General features: G+C 37.8%; 1 protein-coding gene across 2 annotated transcripts in view; it reads left to right on the forward strand.

Moving 5' to 3' along the window:
- Window positions 1–19,571, forward strand: part of PKHD1L1 (PKHD1 like 1) — a 177,424-nt gene that overhangs the window by 111,166 nt on the left and 46,687 nt on the right. For both annotated transcript variants that reach the window (XM_006069588.4, XM_044928623.2), the window contains exons 51-59: window positions 737–888; window positions 3,390–3,549; window positions 4,160–4,331; window positions 8,516–8,604; window positions 8,887–9,035; window positions 10,500–10,629; window positions 12,481–12,599; window positions 14,699–14,828; window positions 16,920–17,093. In XM_006069588.4, the coding sequence (XP_006069650.4) occupies window positions 737–888; window positions 3,390–3,549; window positions 4,160–4,331; window positions 8,516–8,604; window positions 8,887–9,035; window positions 10,500–10,629; window positions 12,481–12,599; window positions 14,699–14,828; window positions 16,920–17,093 (1,275 nt within the window). The remainder of the gene's footprint in view (window positions 1–736; window positions 889–3,389; window positions 3,550–4,159; window positions 4,332–8,515; window positions 8,605–8,886; window positions 9,036–10,499; window positions 10,630–12,480; window positions 12,600–14,698; window positions 14,829–16,919; window positions 17,094–19,571) is intronic.

Below are 19,571 nucleotides of genomic sequence, written 5' to 3' on the forward strand. Positions count from 1 at the left end.
GGGAAGAGGTTGCAAATTTACTGTAAAATTCAATCAAAGATGAAAGAAGGGAGAGGAAAAAATATAATTAATTAATAACAGATTTTTTTCTTTATATTGTGAGAGATACTTTCAAATCTTCACCCGAAGTTGTCAGGCATTTATTCAGATTAAATCTTTTTCCCATAACAGGTAGTTCAGGTTCCAGGTTTGTCATTAACAAAATTTAGAGTATTACAGCCAGCGTTAGAGGCTGCTTGTAGCCTACCCTAAAAGCTATCAATCAAAGATTTCCATTCATACTCATTAGGCTGATTTTTATTACCACAGCAAGTATGAGAGAATCTAATAATGTTTAGGACATATATTTACATACTCTGCAAATCAGGGATTTTGAGGAAGAATAGAAATGGAATTATATTTCAGATCAATGATATTTTAAAAATTGTATTGATATATTTAAGCACTTTGTCTTAGTCATTATGTCATCATATTTCAATTTGATCTTTCCCCAGGGAATATAAGCTCCATATCAATTCAAAATTCCAAGTGAGAAAACATTTTATGTTTCAGTTAAGTGTGATATTAAGTATTGGGGCCTTCAGGTCAACAAAGACGTTTAGAACATAAGTAATGAAATGCTATACTGATCTCTTTAGAGGCTTCCATTGACTAGACTAATATTTACCTTTGCACTTACTCATAACAGAAGAAATTTTCTAGAGGTAGATTACTATTGTTTGTTTATGTTCTATAGGCACAAGCATTGTTCCCTTTCAGAAGAAACGACTGACTCATATGTCTGGCTGGATGGCTCTGATTCCGAATGCAAAACACATTAACTGGTATTTTAAAGGTGTAGATCACATAACCAACATATCGTACACGTCAACATTCTATGGATTTAAGGTAAATAAAGAGTTGCATAATCCATCTTCTGATCACTTATGTTGCGTATTATTCTAATGCAGCCCACTCACACGAGTTGTGAGACCCGGACTGTCCTTCCCTCACATATTTACACTTTTCATGACCCATCTTAAATCTCAGAAGCAAGCCAAAGAAATCCTTCTTTAAAACTCAGAAGTAAGCAATCTTTCTGCCACATTTCTGTAGTACTAAGCTTATTATATCCATGATAATAGCTAACATTTATTGAGTACTTATGATGTTTTGGAAAATAGTAAAGGGCTTTATTATATGTATTGTGAAATACAGCAGATACAGAAAATAGCAGGCCCAAATCCCATATGCCCACTACCTAGCTATCTGAATCAAACATTCTGTAACATTCTGTGACTCTTTACTTCAGATTTTTATAAAGAAATAAATATTTTTGGATGAAGTGGAAGTCCTCTGCATGGCTTACTCTGATATCAGTCATCGCTCTACTGCTAATGGTCACCAGTTTCCTGAATTGTGTATTTTCCTCTCTGTTCACATTCTTCTGCTTATACTACATGTGGCAACCAAAAAAAAAATGCCTAGCATTGTTTCAGATGTTCTGAAATATTATGGAAATTAAATATTCTCTGAATGTATGCATATGTATGTGTGTATGTGTGTATATATATATACCTAAGGAAAGTTAGATATATATATATATGATGTTCAAGCTGGTTTTAGAAAAGGCAGAGGAACCAGAGATCAAATTGCCAACATCCGCTGGATCGTGGAAAAAGCAAGAGAGTTCCAGAAAAACATCTATTTCTGCTTTATTGACTATGCCAAAGCCCTTGACTGTGTGGATCACAATAAACTGTGGAAAATTCTGAAAGAGATGGGAATACCAGACCACCTGATCAGCCTCTTGAGAAATCTGTATGCAGGTCAGGAAGCAACAGTTAGAACTGGACATGGAACAACAGACTGGTTCCAAATAGGAAAAGGAGTCCATCAAGGCTGTATATTGTCACCCTGCTTATTTAACTTATATGCAGAGTACATCATGAGAAACGCTGGACTGGAAGAAGCACAAGCTGGAATCAAGATTGCTGGGAGAAATATCAATCACCTCAGATATGCAGATGACACCACCCTTATGGCAGAAAGTGAAGAGGAACTAAAAAGCCTCTTGATGAAGGTGAAAGCGGAGAGTGAAAAAGTTGGCTTAAAGCTCAGCATTCAGAAAATGAAGATCATGGCATCCGGTCCCATCATTTCATGGGAAATAGATGGGGAAACAGTGGACACAGTGTCAGACTTTATTTTTCTGGGCTCCAAAATCACTGCAGATGGTGACTGAAGCCATGAAATTAAAAGACGCTTACTCCTTGGAAGGAAAGTTATGACCAACCTAGATAGCATATTCAAAAGCAGAGACATTACTTTGCCAACAAAGGTCCGTCTAGTCAAGGCTATGGTTTTTCCAGTAGTCATGTATGGATGTGAGAGTTGGACTGTGAAGAAGGCTAAGCGCTGAAGAATTGATGCTTTTGACCTGTGGTATTGGAGAAGACTCTTGAGAGTCCCTTGGACTGCAAGGAGATCCAACCAGTCCATTCTGAAGGAGATGAGCCCTGGGCTTTCTTTGGAAGGAATGATGCTAAAGCTGAAACTCCAGTACTTTGGCCATCTCATGCGAAGAGTTGACTCATTGGAAAAGACTCTGATGCTGGGAGGGATTGGGGGCAGGAGGAGAAGGGGATGACAGAGGATGAGATGGCTGGATGGCATCACTGACTCAATGGACGTGAGTCTGAGTGAACTCCGGGAGTTGGTGATGGACAGGGAGGCCTGGCATGCTGCGATTCATGGGGTTGCAAAGAGTCGGACATGACTGAGCGACTGAACTGAACTGAACTGACACATATATAATATATACATATATGTATATGTTTGTACATATGTGTCAGAGAAGGCAATGGCACCCCACTCCAGTCCTCTTGCCTGGAAAATCCCATGGATGGAGGAGCCTGGTAGGCTGTAGTCCATGAGGTCGCTAAGAGTCGGACACGACGGAGCGACTTCCTTTTCACTTTTCACTTTCATGCATTGGAGAAGGAAATGGCAACCCACTCCGGTGTTCGTGCCTGGAGAATCCCAGGGACGGCGGAGCCTGGTGGGCTGCCGTCTATGGGGTCGCACAGAGTCAGGCACGACTGAAGCGACTTAGCAGCAGCAGTACATATATGTACATATACACACATACATATATGTGTGTATATGTATGTACATATAAACGTATACATATATATACATATAAAAGAAGGAAAAAAAGACTTTCATTGCCTTGGTGATAAACTTAGCATTATTGCCATACACAGATAAAATGTTAAACAAAATATAAATGCAAAATGAAAAACAAACTAAACCAAAACTTAACTTTTAATATAGGGGTTAAGTGATTCATGTCATCAAAATGAGTGTATATTATCCAGTATATTAACATCTAAAATAAACTTTAATAGGAAGAAGACTATGTAATCATATCTCATAACTTCACTCAAAATCCTGATATGTTTAATATCATTGATATGAGGAATGGCTCTTCAAATCCACTGAATTGGAATACTAGCAAGAATGGAGACTGGCACCTTGAAGCAAACACTAGTACTCTGTATTACCTGGGTATGTATTCAGTAGGCAAAAGTGATTTATTTATTACTTCATCTAAAGGAGGAGAATAGTGGCTCAATGGGCAAATGCATTATATATATATTATATATAATATATGTTATATATATATTATATATGCCTTGTACACAGCAGGATTTAATGAGTGTTTGTTGAATTAAAGAATGGAGACTAAATTTATGCTGGAAAAGGCCTTGAATTGAATTAAGAGCTTATGTTTTATGCTTGGAGTTAGCACCATCATTCATAATTGACTCCAACATTTATTTTACAAAATTAGAGGAAATGAGTACAATGAACTGTCATATATTTTGTTTCCATTTTTATTGTTTAACTAGTTTTAGAAAATAAAAATATTTAAGAAGTCTCTTATTGAGTTAAGAGTTAAGAACTCTTAAGAGTTCTCAAATATTTGTTTTTGTCAAGATACTTTGACTGTACTTCTCAGATGTGCGTTTTGTCGGAATTTCTTCATACCTATTCCATACATTTGAATTATACTCAGTTACTATCTAAAGAGTATTTTCAAATTGCCATGATTTTGTTTACATTCAGATGCTTTGATCATCATGTTAGTTTAAACTGTTTTTATTTTTGCTTCCAGTGTCAGGAAAAAATGACCACCATCAGAGCCAGTCAATTTCTGGGACCCTGGATCCTGATGTGAAGGACGTTATTATTAATTTCCAAGCTTACTGCTGTGTTCTCCAGGATTGCTTTCCTGTACATCCTCCATCAAGAAAACCAATTCCCAGGAAGCGACCAGCCGCATATAAGTATACAGGCCTTCTGTTCATTAATACACTTCAGCAGTTCCTGACAGCGTCCTTTTCCTGTGTCATCTTGGCTGAGATACTGTGCCCTCGTCCTGCACAGAGGGTCCCAAAACACTTCCACACTCATTGCCTCACTTGAGCATTACAGCCACCCTGATGACAAGATGGAAAAATCTCACAAAAATTATGTGTGAAAGTTACTGGGAATCTCATACTTGCAGAATGTTAGATCAGAATTATTAGACCAACTCCCTTATTATTTGATGAGAGAGCGGAAGCCCAAAGACCTTAAATGAATTACCTGAGATCACAAAGCTTCTCGATGACACACTCAGAACAGCACCAGAAACTGTCTCCTCATTGATCCAGTGCTTTTTTGCGCTGTCCTGTGCTTAGCTGCTCAGTCATGTCTGACTCTTTTCAACCCCATGGACTGTAGCCCACCAGGCTACAGCTTCTCTGTTGCTGGGGATTCTCCAGGCAAGAATACTGGAGTGGGTTGCCATGCCCTCATCCAGGGGATCTTCCCAACCTTGGGACTGAACCCAGATCTCCCACATTGCAGGTGATTTCTTTACTGTCCGAGCCACCAAGGAAGCACAGGAATACTGGAGGGGGTAGTCTATCCCTTCTCCAAGTGATCTTCCTGACCCAGGAATCAAACCAGGCTCTCCTGCATTGCAGGCAGATTCTTTACCAGCTGAGCTACCAGGGAAGCAATGCTTTCTTAGCAGGCGGCACTTCTTTCTCTAGAATAAGTCTTTTTGTCTGTGTGTGTGTGTGTTTTTATTTTTTATTGAAGTATAGGAGATTTATAATGTTGTGCTAGTTTGTGGTGTACAGCAAAGTGATTCAGTTATACATATATATTTTTCATATTCTTTTCCATTATAGTTTATTACAAGATAATTGTGTGTAATTCCCTTGCTATACAGGAGGACTTTATTGTTTATTGTATACATAGTCGGAGAAGGTGATGGCACCCCGCTCCAGTACTCTTGCCTGGAAAACCCCATGGATGGAGGAGCTTGGTGGGCCGCAGTCCATGGGGTCACTAAGAGTCGGACACGACTGAGCGACTTCACTTTCACTTTTCAGTTTCATGCATTGGAGAAGGAAATGGCAACCCACTCCAGTGTTCTTGCCTGGAGAATCCCAGGGACAGGAAGCCTGGTGGGCTGCCGTCTCTGGGGTCGCACAGAGTCAGACACGACTGAAGCGACTTAGCAGCAGCAGCAGCAGCAGTATACATAGTAGTGTATATCTGCTAATCCCAAACTCCTAATTTATCCCTCTTACCCCCTTTTCCCTTTGGTAACCATAAGTTTGTTTTCTGTGTCTGTGAGTCTGTTTCCATTTTGTAAATAAAATTCATTTGTATCATTTTTTGGATAGACTGTCTTGGTCAAATCTCATAATACAGCTTGTTTAATTTTATTTCAGATATTTGATTTCCTAAATATATGTTAACTCTCCTAGTTAAAAATAATTTTTCTATCTTTGAAACTTGTAAAGCCCTTTACCTATATTTCTCATATGAAACATCACTTTCTACCTCATATTATAGTAATTACCATATATGATGGGAAAATCCCATGGACGGAGGAGCCTGGTGGGCTGTAGTCCATAAGGTCGCTAAGAGTCGGACACGACTGAGCGACTTCACTTTCACTGTTCACTTTCCTGCATTGGAGAAGGAAATGGCAACCCACTCTAGTGTTCTTGCCTGGAGAATCCCAGGGACGGGGGAGCCTGGTGGGCTGCCGTCTATGGGATCTCACAGAGTCGGACACGACTGAAGCGACTTAGCAGCAGCAGTACGTGGCAGTACTAGTCTTTAAGACCTTTAAAGGCTTGATGCTTTAAAGGCATGATCCTGATTTGTTGTATATTGTGTCACCTACAGGCAAATAATAACCATAAAAATAATGTTGGTAATGATAAAAATTAATAATCAGTAGACATGTAAGAGCCCAATACTGCACATCAAGTACAAATCAATATTTATTAAGTGAATTATAATTTCAAAATGTACAGATACTGTGATAACTGTTGCACAAAAGAATAATAATTGAATTTGTTTATATATTCAACCATAAAAAAAAGTTTACTGAGTACCTGACATGTTCCAGGCACTGTGCTGAGCACTAAGATTAGGTTGAGAGATGTGGCCTCTACCCCCCTAACATATACTTCACGTATATACCATAGGATAGGTTTTTTCCTCCCACAGTATGAGTTCTGCTCACTAGAAATAGTTGCAGTTGGACCTATTAGTTTGTATTTTGCAGATAGCTATCAGTGAGAGTGGGCTTCCCTGGTGGCTCAGCGATAAAGAACCTTCCTGCAATGCAGGAGACCCAGGTTCGATCCCTGGGTCGGGAAGATTCCCTGGAGAAGGGCAAGGCAACCCCCTCCAGTATTCTTGCCTGGAGAACCCCATGGACAGAGGAGCCTGGTGGGCTGCATTCCATAGAGTCACAAAGAGTTGGACACGACTGAAGCAACTAACCAGCAGCAGCAGCAGTGAGAACAAATAGACTCTTGATCCAAAATTGTACCTCAGGAATAGAATATGCAGTTCTACCTACACAACACACAAGTGCTTAGTCCAAGAGGTATTAGGCTTTATTGATCATAACAGTGGGCAATTAGAAGAATATATAGCATCTAGTATAGTGCTGCTGGGCATAAGACTGAAAGGCTTGAGAAAAGCTTGAGAATTCAAGAATTGAATCTGCACAATGCTGATCAAGTTATTCAGTTAGATAGATATAACCTTTAAACAACCTTCATTGAGATTGCTTCATTAAAAAATGTATTATTGTGAGTATAAATAATCCTAAATGACCCGCTAGCTTCTGTTTTAAACCCACAAAGACAAAATTTTTATAACAGGATTTCTGAGCAACAGATTTTTTTAGTAATACACCTGAGTAATTAAAATGTGTCATAAAAATATACTTTTAACCAAACAAACTATGTTGGTATTCTTCAGACTTCCTGCATTAGTATCAGAAAAAATTTTAAATTTCTTACTCAGGCAGCATAGCAACCTCTGTGATCATTTTTAAACAGGAAAATACCCTCAACTGTGTAATAATATTGTTTGTAACAGTTTGTACTGAGATAGTTTCTAGCAGGCATAGTGACGGTAAGTAGAGACGGTGTCTCCTCCAACACACTTGCCATATGCTGTGCTATGCATGCATGGTCAGTCGTGTCTGACTCTTTGCAACCCCATGGACCATAGCCCACCAAGTTCCTGTGTCCATGGAATTTTCCAGTCAAGAATAGTGAAGTGAGTTGCCATTTCCTTCTCCAGGGGATCTTCCCAATCCAGGGATTGAACCTGTATCTCTTGTATCTCCTGCACTGGCAGGAGGATTCTTTACCACTGGTGCCATCTGGAAAGCTGCACACTTTCCATATTTATTTTAATTTAACGTAACACTTTTCACTCTGGTTATAGACTATTATCTGTGCCCCCAGCCCAAGGGCTTACTCTCATTGACCCATCATTTCCAATTCAGAGACCATTCTTCCAGGCCTCCTTCACAGAATCTAACTAAGTATATGCCCTCTTGCCGTTTTCCCCTTGAAATAGCACCATATCTAAGAATCTTTAAATGGACAAAGAATGCGTTTCTTTTCACTTTTCCACCTGCACACACACTGCTGTATTTAAAGCAGGTAACTAACAAGGACGTACTGTACAGCGCAGAGAACTCTGCTCCATATGACGTAACAACCTAAATGGGTAAAGAATTTGAAAAAGAATAGGCACATGTTTATGTATAACTGAATCACTTTGCTGTACACCTGAAACTATCACAACATTGCTAATCAACTGTGCTTCAATATAAAATTAAAAAGTTTTAGAAAAGAAATCTTCTAAAGAAATCAAATTATTCATGTGATAGACAAAATTAGGGTATCACAATAAGGCTTTAGTAGGAGAAAAAGTGATTCAGATAGTTTTCTTCAATGGAGAAAAATCTCTATGTAGTTATGTGTGTTGAGTCTTTTACTAATTGCATACATTAGCTTTCCGTGAAATTACAAAGTATCTAATTTGCATTCTGTTATCCCCAAAACATCTAGTATAGTGCTACACCCTAAGGAGATGCTTATTAAATAAACAGAGATAATACTAAATGGAAATATTTCTTTTCTCTTTTCAGCTTATGGTCGAATAATTCTTTTTGGCAATCATCTCAAGAAAATAATTATACCATACCTTACCCAGGGGCAAATGTTGTTATTCCTGAAGGTAAATGCATAAATGTAAATAAATAAAATGCTTGTGTTTATCACCTTTAGGATAGATGCTACAGTACTTAGCAGTTAGGGTAGATACTGTTACGCAGCACACCCTGGAGGAATAAAATGTGAAGGGGTGGGTTCCATTCTGTATCCTGGATGTTATATTATATGAAAAAAAGACTCACTAACTTCAAAATTAGGACTCACTAATAAGGCTGTCAATGTTTTATCTATAGGCTATAGTCTATGGATTACGTTATATTCCTTACATTAAAGTCTTGTTTTATAGGAACATGGATTGTGGCAGACACAGATATTCCACCAATGGAAAGGCTTGTTATTTGGGGGGTTCTAGAATTGCAAGATAAACATAATGTAGGAGCTGCAGAGTCTTCTTACAGAAAAGTTATTCTGAATGCTACCTACATATCACTGCAGGTAAGACTGAGGGTCTTGTTAACTTTCACCCTTACTAGCCAAGTGCTAAAATGTTGGAGATTTATTGAACAGCTTATAAGAAAGCATATTCAATTGATGTGAATTGAAACACAACTGGCCCTGCCCCATGAAATGCAAGCCTAAGTTCAATACATTGAACTTATATTTCTGCTCTCCTTTACATTTTAACACATTCCTTATGTGGTAATTATCATGCTACTTTGTAGTATGAGGTCTCCTCATTTTCAGTCCTTTAAAATAATTTATATCATTGTTAGGTAAAACTAAACTCACAGTTTGCTGCATCTAACAGAGAATTCCCTAGAGTTCTGGGGGAAAAAAAGATTTTAAGCCTTTTTCTTAAAAAAAAGAAAGTGAACAGTATTTCTTAAGATGAATGGATGTAGAAGGGATTATGAAAACCAGGAGCAGGCTAATAAAAATATTTCAGTTTGAAATAATCACCTCATTCTCTCATAGACCTCAGATGGTCTTGAATATGTAGTAGTTTAATCAATTTAATTGTTCTGTCAGTGTTTTATTGGTGTTCATTTAAAAGAATAGCTTAACCAAAAGCTATTAAGCACCACTAAAAAATAAATGGGAGCCTTCTTTCATAAAACTAGGCCTTTAAAGCTTTAAAGATATGCTATATTTTGGTTAGATGCAGAGCTTAGAGGGAAGTTACCGCTACAATTGAATCCTTACCTCATTGTTAAATTGTTGGGTAACAAGTTAAGTTATTTGACTTCTTTCCACATCAGTTTTATAATCTATGAAATGAGGATAATAATTCCAATTCATGGGTTTAGTGTAAAGGTTAAATGATATAAAATATGTAAAGCCTTGCATGTTAAACCTGGCATAGAATCAGAAACCATTTAGTAATAGTAATTTTTATTAACAGTGATGGCTCATGAATAGCATAGCTTGGCTTACCCAGTGACTCCGCAGTAAAGAATCCACCTACAATGCAGGAGACACGAGTTGGATCCCTGAGTCAGGAAAATCCCCTGGAGAAAGGAACTGGCAACCCGTTCCAGTCTTCCTGCCTGCAGAATTCCATGGACAGAGAAGCCTAGTGGGACTCAGCCCATGGGGTCACAAAAGAGTCATAGCAACTGAACAAAAATGAAAAGAATATACTTTATATATGCTGTGTTATTTTAAGATACAGTGTGATCTGTTCAAACAGCATTAGTTTAGGCGTCAGGAGGTCTCAGTTTTAGGTCCAGTTCTGACAAGTAGAGGTTGAATTTGACCTTGGAAAAAATAATTTAAACTGCCTATCCCAAAGTGGAGGAGTTAAATTAAGATCACTTCTAGTTACAATACTGTTTTTCTGTAAAACAACAGTTCATTTATTTTCATTAGAGAAGGCTGCAAGCCTTCCTAATTCCTTTTTTATGGGAAAGTTTTTCCTGCTCAGTTTCTAAGTATTAACAACTTTCTGCTTCACTTCAGGGAGGTAGATTAATCGGTGGCTGGGAAGACAATCCTTTCAAAGGAGAATTACAGATTGTTCTGAGAGGGAATCATTCTACTCCAGAGTGGGCTCTTCCAGAAGGACCAAATCAAGGATCCAAGGTCTTAGGTATGTGCTCCCAGATACGGAAAGAATCGTGTTAGTTTTGAGAATCTGCTTTAAAACATGGAGCAGTAATAGACTTGCCCTCAGTTCATAAATTTACAGTATTAGAAGTTTTTACAAACACTGATTTGTAGTAATGGGTTATAAAAGTTGCTGACATTTAAAAAAATTAAATCATGCCACATTAAATTCTAAACCAAAATGTAATTTATTACAAAACTAACATTGATCACTCCATATGTAGATTATTTCTCTAATCTGGTTTTCTTAATAATCTTTCTTTTGTAGAAACAATACTATTTTTCATACTTTAGGACTTTTCCCCTTTAAGGTAACTTTCCTGCACATTATTCCTACACAGTGTTAGTAATCTGTGGATCAGTTGACTCTGGTGTCAGTTATCCAGTTGTAACTATTGATGTGTTTTAATTTTCCAGTTGCATTTGTGTGGTTGTACAGATTCCGATTTGAGCCTAGAAAGCAATGGACCTGAGAGGGTTTAATTTGGTCCCAGTAAATAACCGCTTTTATTAATACCACTGCATCTTTTTTTTTTTTTAATAGGAGGCTAATTACTTTAAAATATTGTAGCAGTTTTTGCCATACATTGACACGAATCAGCCATGGGTGTACATGTGTTCCCCATCCTGAACCCCTCTCCCACCTCCCTCCCCATCCCATCCCTCAGGGTCATCCCAGTGCACCAGCCCTGAGCACCCTGTCTCATGCATTGAACCTGGACTGACGATCTATTTCACATATGATAATACACATGGTTCAATGCTATCCTCTCAAATCACCACTGCGTCTTTACTTAAAAGATACATGCTGTGTTGGCCAAAAAGCTCGTTCGTTCAGACTTTTTCTCCCCCATACTATCTTATCAAAAAACCGAAAACCAACTTTTTGGCCAGTTCAATAAATGTGCTTCACTAGCTGTAATGTACAATTTCTAAAACAGTGATAGTAAGTAAGGGGATTTTTTAAATGGCTTAAAATTGAGTTAGTTCTTCCAGAACAGACAAATTCAAATCTTAAAAGTTTCCTGGGACTTCTTTGGGAGTTCAGTTGGTTAAGACTTTGCTTTTTGGGCAAGGAGTGTAGGTTTGATCCCTAGTCGGGGAGCTAAAATCCCACACAGTGTGGGATAAAGAAAAGGAAAAAGAAAAAAAAATTTTCCTGAGGCAGACAAATGCAACCCTAAAAAAAATTTTTTTTATGTGTTTATTTTTTTATTTCAAAAATACCAGTTCTAACAACACAGAACAATATCAAGAAAAGACATACATCTTACCAGTTCTCCTTTCTGCATGAGGAAACTAACATTAGCAGTTTCTACATGTTCTTTTCATGCTTTTTATCTTTGTCTATATTCATATTACATAAAATGACTTGAAGCCTTATACAAAAACATGGTCAAGCTAAATATATTACTGTGCATTTTCTTGTTAACATATGAATATCTTTCCAGATCTATACTTACATATAAAGCTCTTCCTTTTTATGGCATATTACACTACAGTATTATAATATATTCTAATTTACTCCTTCATTCTGCTATCGATGTACATTTAGATTAATTCTAGTTTTTCTAGTATTTCCAAATATTGCTGTATTAAGCATCCTCATTCATGTATCCTTGTGTACTGGATTTAATTTCTAGGGACCAGATTCCTAGCAATGGGTCAGAGAGCCAAAGCTTTCTTCTATAGCCCTGAGCAGATAACCCTAATCCTTTGCATTAATTCTAAAATGTTCAATCACTTACTGAAATATATCTATTGTTTCATTTTATACTAGCACCTAACTCAGTTCTGTATGGTGAATAAATAGGAGTGGGTTTTTCTCCTTCAGGGGTGTTTGGTGAACTGGACCTTCATGGAATTCCACATTCGATATATAAAACTAAACTCTCAGAAACTGCAGAGGCAGGTTCCAAAGTCCTTTCTCTGATGGATGCTGTGGATTGGCAGGTAGGGGAATTACTCTGCGGGGGAAGTAAAAACACGCAGTGGGTCAACTTAAAAAGGTTTCTTCTTTATTTTCATGGACATTAATTTTCTCACATGATTACCCAGGCAAGAAATGTGTGTTTTACAATTAGCTTGCACTCAAAAATCTGACTTTGACAGTAGGCATTTAAAAATTGTGGTGTCAGAGGTTCTTCAGAATATATAAAGAACGTTATGTATAAGTTACAAAAGGGAAATACGAAGGTTTGAGGGTAAAAAAAATTTGTTTACAAATTCTTGGCAAACAGAAAAAGGAATTTTTTAAAATGCACTTTTGTGTTATCTCACTTATCTGAGATTTGCTTCTAATTTGTGATTTTACACATTAAGTGTTTGGAAAGAAACCAGATCTTGATGCCTAGTGATATTCAAAAAAGGCCTAGGCTAAGTAAGAGATTTTGATAGAGTATGAATAGTGGCAATTCCAATCTCTGCTACATTCATAGGTTTGCATGTGATAATTGTGATAGTTGAGGTGTTATTACTTTTTAAAGCTGATTAAATGATTTAAATATCCCCATTATCAATGATCATTTATTATTACTTATCCAGTTAATATTTTATGCATATTACTTAAGCAGTTAATATTTAGCTGAGTTTCAAACATTTTCTAGGCACAGAAGATTCATTTGTGAAGAAATTGGTCAAAATAGAGAGGAAATTGCCTTGAGGTGAGAGAGGCAGACACTAAATGAATAAATAAATACGTGTTAATTTTAGATCATAGTCTTCGTAATGAAGGAAATAGAGACTGCCATGGTAGAGGGTGGCAGATGACATTAAATTGAGTTGCCAAAGACGGCCTCTGTCAAAGGTGTGACAGTATTCAGGACATGCTATCCAAAAATATTGACTATTTTAAGCCGAAAAATTTCTGCATGTGCAGGAGGACTTTCTGACTTTCCCCTGAAGCAGGTCATAAAACCTTCATGTGAAAGTTTCCTATACCCAGAAGAAAGGACCATCCTCAGCTCTAAAGACAAAGAGACATAGAGAGGAATCAGAATGGACAAGTGTTGCTGTTTATCCCAGTTTTCTACACTTAGCTCATACCCTATCACATTTTCCCTGTACTCCCCACTGTTCCATAAAAATGCTCGTTTGTGGCCCAGTAGTTAAGAATCTGCCTGCCAATACAGGGAACATGGGTTCAATCCCTGGTATGGGAAGATTCCACATGCTGTGGGGCAACTAAACCCGTGCACCCCAACTACTGAACCTGCATTCTAGAAAACCCAGGTTGCATCAACTGAGCCCAAGTGCCGCAACTCCTGAAGCCCATGTGCCCTAGAGCCTGGTCTCTGCAGCAAGAGAAGCCATGCAAGGGAAGCCCGTGCACTGCAGCTAGAGAGTAGCCTCGCTCACCACAACTAGGGAAGGCCTGCGTGCAGCTGCAAAGAGTCAGCGCATCAGTAAATTTCACAAATAAATAATTTTTTAAGTGCTCAGCTTTAACAATTTCTTCAGGTCTTCTGTCATTTAAAACTTACACTGAATAAAACATACGCTTTTCTCATGTTATTCGGTCTTTTGTTACAGAGGTCCTAGCTAAGAACTTGGTAGGGTAGAGGCAAAACATCTTTTTCTTCCTCTGCAAGTATAGTTGAGCAGAGGCTTGGATGACAAAGAGGAGCTTGTCATATATGATAGAGATTCTAAGACTTGACCCTGTACTGTCGCTTTTCTCTGCCTTTCTCACCTTTCAGGAATATCCAGTGATAGTTAATTGTGTAAAAAAATCTGGGGAGAATTTTTTTAAGTCTTAAGAATATTATTCTGACCAATTTTTAATATATATACGAATATATTTGCTTTGATCTATCTAATTTTAAAAATGTATATTGACTGAATTCAACTTGAGGAAATATTGACATAATTCAGGATATAGAATTCTTAGCATCAAACTAAAGCATATATATTTTAGAAACCTAAAGATATGGTTTATTTTCTCTATAATACTATGGTTGTAACCAATGTAAGTTAAATTAGAATTATTTAATAGCTATTAAGAGATATAAACCTATTTTTAAAAATTGTCTTGAATTTGGAATTTTTCTAAGGAGGGTGAAGAGATTGTGATAACAACCACAAGCTATGATTTCCACCAGACGGAAACGAGAAGCATCGTTAAAATCCTGCATGATCACAAAATTCTCATTCTCAATGATGCCCTTTCCTACACCCACTTTGGTAAGTGGCTGTTCTTTAACCAAATCAGTTCAGTTCAGTTCAGTCGCTCAATCGTGTCCGACTTTGCAACCCCATGAAATGCAGCACACCAGGCCTCCCTGTCCATCACTAACTACTGGAGTTCACTCAAACTCATGTCCATCGAGTCAATGATGCCATCCAGCCATCTCATCCTCGGTCATCCCCTTCTCCTCCTGCCCCCAATCCTTCCCAGCATCAGAGTCTTTTCCAATGAGTCAACTCTTCGCATGAGGTGGCCAAAGCACTAGAGTTTCAGCTTTAGCATCATTCCTTCCAAAGAACACCCAGGACTGATCTCCTTTAGAATGGACTGGTAGCTATATCATTAAAATGTCTTGAAAAAGTCACATATTAGTCTTGCCTGGAAAATCCCATGGACAGAGGAGCCTGGTGGGCTGCAGTCCATGGGGTCGCACAGAGTCGGACACGACTGAAGTGACTTAGCAGCAGCAGCAGCAGTCCTCCCCTCTGTAATTGCAATTATTTGATGAAATATCTCACAATTATTTTATAGGTGCATTTCAGTGAGATTGGCAGTGGTACCCAGAGGGTGCTATTCTTTATGTGTTGGCTGCCAAGAGTTCCTGCTATATGTATTCGTTTATTCAGCAAATATTCAGCAGTAACCATTATATTCCATGGGATAAGGCTGGCACTGTTTTAAGCACGCTTCTAGACATACTTATGCACACTGAAATTTGAGAAACCTTGATCCAAGAGCATCTTTGCCCTGATTGGGCAAAGATTCACTGACACATTCCTCAGTGGTAACTGCATTTAGACAAGCTACTGCAAAATGGCAAACTCTGATTCTCAAGGAGAGAAGGAATTAATCAGAATCAATTGAAGGTGATCTTTCAGCTTGTAGAATCAGGGCCTTCCCTGCACCCCAGCCTTTTCCCATTTCACATGCTGTGCTGTGCTTAGTCGCTCAATCGTGTCCAAATCTGCGACCCCATGGACTGTAGCCTGTCAGGCTCCTCTGTCCATGGGGATTCTCCAGGCGAGAATACTGGAGTGGGTTGCCATGCCCTCCTCCAGGGAATCTTCACAACCCAGGGATCAAACCCAGGTATCCTGCATAGTAGGCAGATTCTTTACTGTCTTAGCCACCAGGGATGCCTCATTTCACATGCTACCTTCATCTGAATCACAGGAGGTGGAAGCAGACAGGAGTGTAATGTTAGAAAAGCCATTCAGGTACTTCTGATGTTCCTGAGAACCCCAGCTAAGGCGGCATGATACACTGGTGGATATCTGATCTGCATGATAAAAGAAACTTTTTAAAGTAGTATTTTGATAGAAGCACGTATTTATCATTCTATATCACATATTTTTCTTTAAATCAAAAGTAAAGGGTTTCTTTGAAGAATATTTTAATCATAAGGTAGTTTTTGAAGTTTGATAGTATAGATTCTTTCATTTAAAGTGCCAGATACTTCTCTCTGTTTGAAATGTACCTGCTTGTTTTAAAGTTTTGAATGAGATCTCTTGAAATGTAGAATGTAATTTAGGTTTTGTTTTTAAATCATGAAAATGTAAATGTACAGACTGTGTTTGATAAATAGGATATACTACATATTTATAAAGAATTGTGTTTGATACAAAACATATCACAGGAAAAGCAGAGCAAACCAAGGTTTAAGCATCAGGAGAGGTAATATCTATGTGTTACTGATTCTCCACGTGGCCATAGACAAGTTCTTTTACTTCTCTATCTCATTTCCTCATCTGTTAAAATTACAGTAAGCTCCCCAACTTGCCTTACAAGTGTGTCTTTATGTATAATTTGAAGTGATCGCAAAATACCTATGAAGCAGTAACTTTCTAAGCAATTATAATAATTGCTTTGGTATAAATTGAAGAACTACTTTTGATTATTTTTTATAAATAAAAAGGTGTAATTTCTAGCTGTCATCTGTGTACGTTTAAGCATGTAACTTGAATCAATTCATGTATTTGTTCTGACTTTTGGCATATTAGAAAGTTATGTGGCCTGTAAGCTGCAAAGAAACTAATAAAGACAGATATTTCTGTGTTGGTAATAATCTAACTGTCCTTCTGCTGCAGCTGAAAGATACCATGTTCCTGGAACTAGTCAGAGCTACACATTAGCCGCCGATGTTGGGATACTGAGTAGGAACATCAAAATACTTGGTGAGGATTATCCAGGTTGGTTGAAGGAATCTTTTGGTGCACACGTCCTAGTCAGTTCCTTCACTGAAAATATGGTGACTTTTAAAGGTTAGTACAGATTCAGTTTATTTTTCTAAATGAAATATAGCATGGTCTCTTCCATGTTTAATTCATAAATAATCCTCACTCCTTTATAGGATCACTTGTGTTAAAAAAAATATATATATACAACTGAGTAAATTTTAAAGATCTCATTAGCTTTATTCAAGGATACATGAATGGGGTAGCAGCCAATCTAACAAATGCAAAGGAGCATCAAAGAGCTGTGCAAAACAGAAGACTTATAGGCAGAAGGAAGCAGCAACAAGGTAGTTATACTAGGCAAAAAGAGGATTGGAAATTGCAAGGCTAATGTAGGGGGAGCAGAGGTTTATCAAGCAGATTACCTAATCAATGCCGATCAGGCAATTCCTGATGGGCTGGTTTAAGATTCCATTTCAGGAGAGCTGAAAATGTAATTAAGTCTGTTTGGTGATGCAGGGCTTAGCAAAAGGGACTCTGTTTTGGGCCTGAAGTATTGTTTTTTAACATTGAAAAACAGAGCCTTGTTATGTATTATATAGTCCAGGTACCACCCTCCAGAACCAAATTCCTAACATTATTCTTCTAATTTTATCTTCATAGACAAACTAATTATCAAATTAACAATGACCTTAGGTAACAGCTTACCCACTGTCACATGCCTGGTGCTAAGTTGCTTCAGTCATGTCCAACTCTGCGATCCTATGGACTGGTAGCCCACTAGGTTCCTCTGTCCATGTAATTCTCCAGGCAGAAATCCTGGAGTGGGTTGCCATGCCCTCCTCCAGGGGATTTTCCCAGGCCAGGGATCGAACCTGCATCTCTTATATCTCCTGGATTGGCAGGCAGGTTCTTTCCTACTAGTGCCACCTGGGAAACCTGCCCAGCATCACACTCAAAAGACAAATCAATTCATAACAAGCACAACCAATCTGTTATTCTTGTGTGAAGGAAAATTTCTAACATATATTAAAAATAGAGAAATGTATAATGCTTATCATCACCAATTATCACAAGTATCAGCTTTGGCCAATCTTGTTTTACCTATGTGCTCACCCACTTTCTTCAAGCCCCAGATTATTTTGAAGCAGCAGGCATATATTTTTTAAGATATAATGGACACATAATATTGGGTAAGTTTCAGGTGTACAGTATGTTGATTTGATACTTTTATATATTGCCATTTGATTACCACAGTAGTGGTAACATCTCTGTCATGTCGTATAAGTATTATTTCTTTGGTTGTGGTGAGCACAATTGAGACCTAGTCTCTTAGCAACTTTGAAGTTTATAATATGGTATTTTTGCTGTTTCCCTATGCTGTACATTGGATCTCCAGGACTTATTTATCTACTAGTTGCAAGTTTATACCCTTAAATAGCTCCCTATTTCTCCCACCCCACAGATCCTGATAACCACCTTTCTATTTTCTGTTTTTATGAATTCAGCTTTCTTGTGTATGTTAGTCACTCAGCTGTGTCCAACTCTTCACTATGCCAAGGACTGTAGCCTGCCAGGCTTCTCTGTCCGTGGAATTCTCCATGCAAGAATACTGGAGCAGATTGCCATTTCCTTCTCCAAGGGATCTTCCTGACCCAGGGATTGAACCTGAATACATTTCATTTATATGCAGAAGTTTTTTAAGATTCCACATATAAATGAGATCATGCAGCATTTGTCTTTCTCTGTCTGATTTATCTCACTTAGCGAAATTCCCTCCAGGTCCATCCATGTTGTCCCAAATGACAGAACTTCATTCTTTGTTACTCATGGCTGTATGATGTGATATATGTACATATACAGTGGAATATTTTAGATAGATAGAGGGGAGGGTATCTCACAACTTTATCCTTTCATCCATTGATGGACAGTTGGGTTGTTTCTGTATCTTGGCTCTTATGAATGGAGCAACCACATATTCATTTAGAGATATTTCAGTGTGTAAATCTAAAAGACATCTTTAAAAACATCTGTAAGAATCAGATTTTAAAATGTTAGCTATAATTTCTAAACATCAAATGACTGTTCAGAATTCTCCAGTTCAGTCCTTCTTCTCCTTCCTCCTTTTTTCCCTCCCTCCCACTCCCTCTTGTTTCCTCCTCCCCTTTCCCATTTTCCTCTTCTTTCTTTATCTTCCTTCCTTTCTTAATTTCCTTCTTTCTCTTTGACTTTTTTGTTCAAGTTGGACTCTAAATAGATCCATATTGCAACTGGTTATGAATCTTAAATCTCTGATTCATTTTTCTTCCCTTGTAATTTACTAATAAAAGAAGCTAGGTCATCTGTCATATAGTGTCTGCAATAGCCCCAATTAGGATGCACCCCTAGAATTTAACATGTTCCTGCCTCCTTTGTATTCTCTATGAATAAGTAGAAAATTTAGAACTAGTAAAATGACCAGACCCAGACTCAATTTTTAGGCAAGAATTCCTCACAACTGGTGGTTGTTTTTCCATTAATAGGCACATAATATACAATTGTTCTTCCTTTTGTGAAGTTAGCTGT

This window comes from Bubalus bubalis, chromosome 15, assembly GCF_019923935.1.
Source record: "Bubalus bubalis isolate 160015118507 breed Murrah chromosome 15, NDDB_SH_1, whole genome shotgun sequence".
Classification (NCBI taxonomy): Eukaryota; Metazoa; Chordata; class Mammalia; order Artiodactyla; family Bovidae; genus Bubalus; species Bubalus bubalis.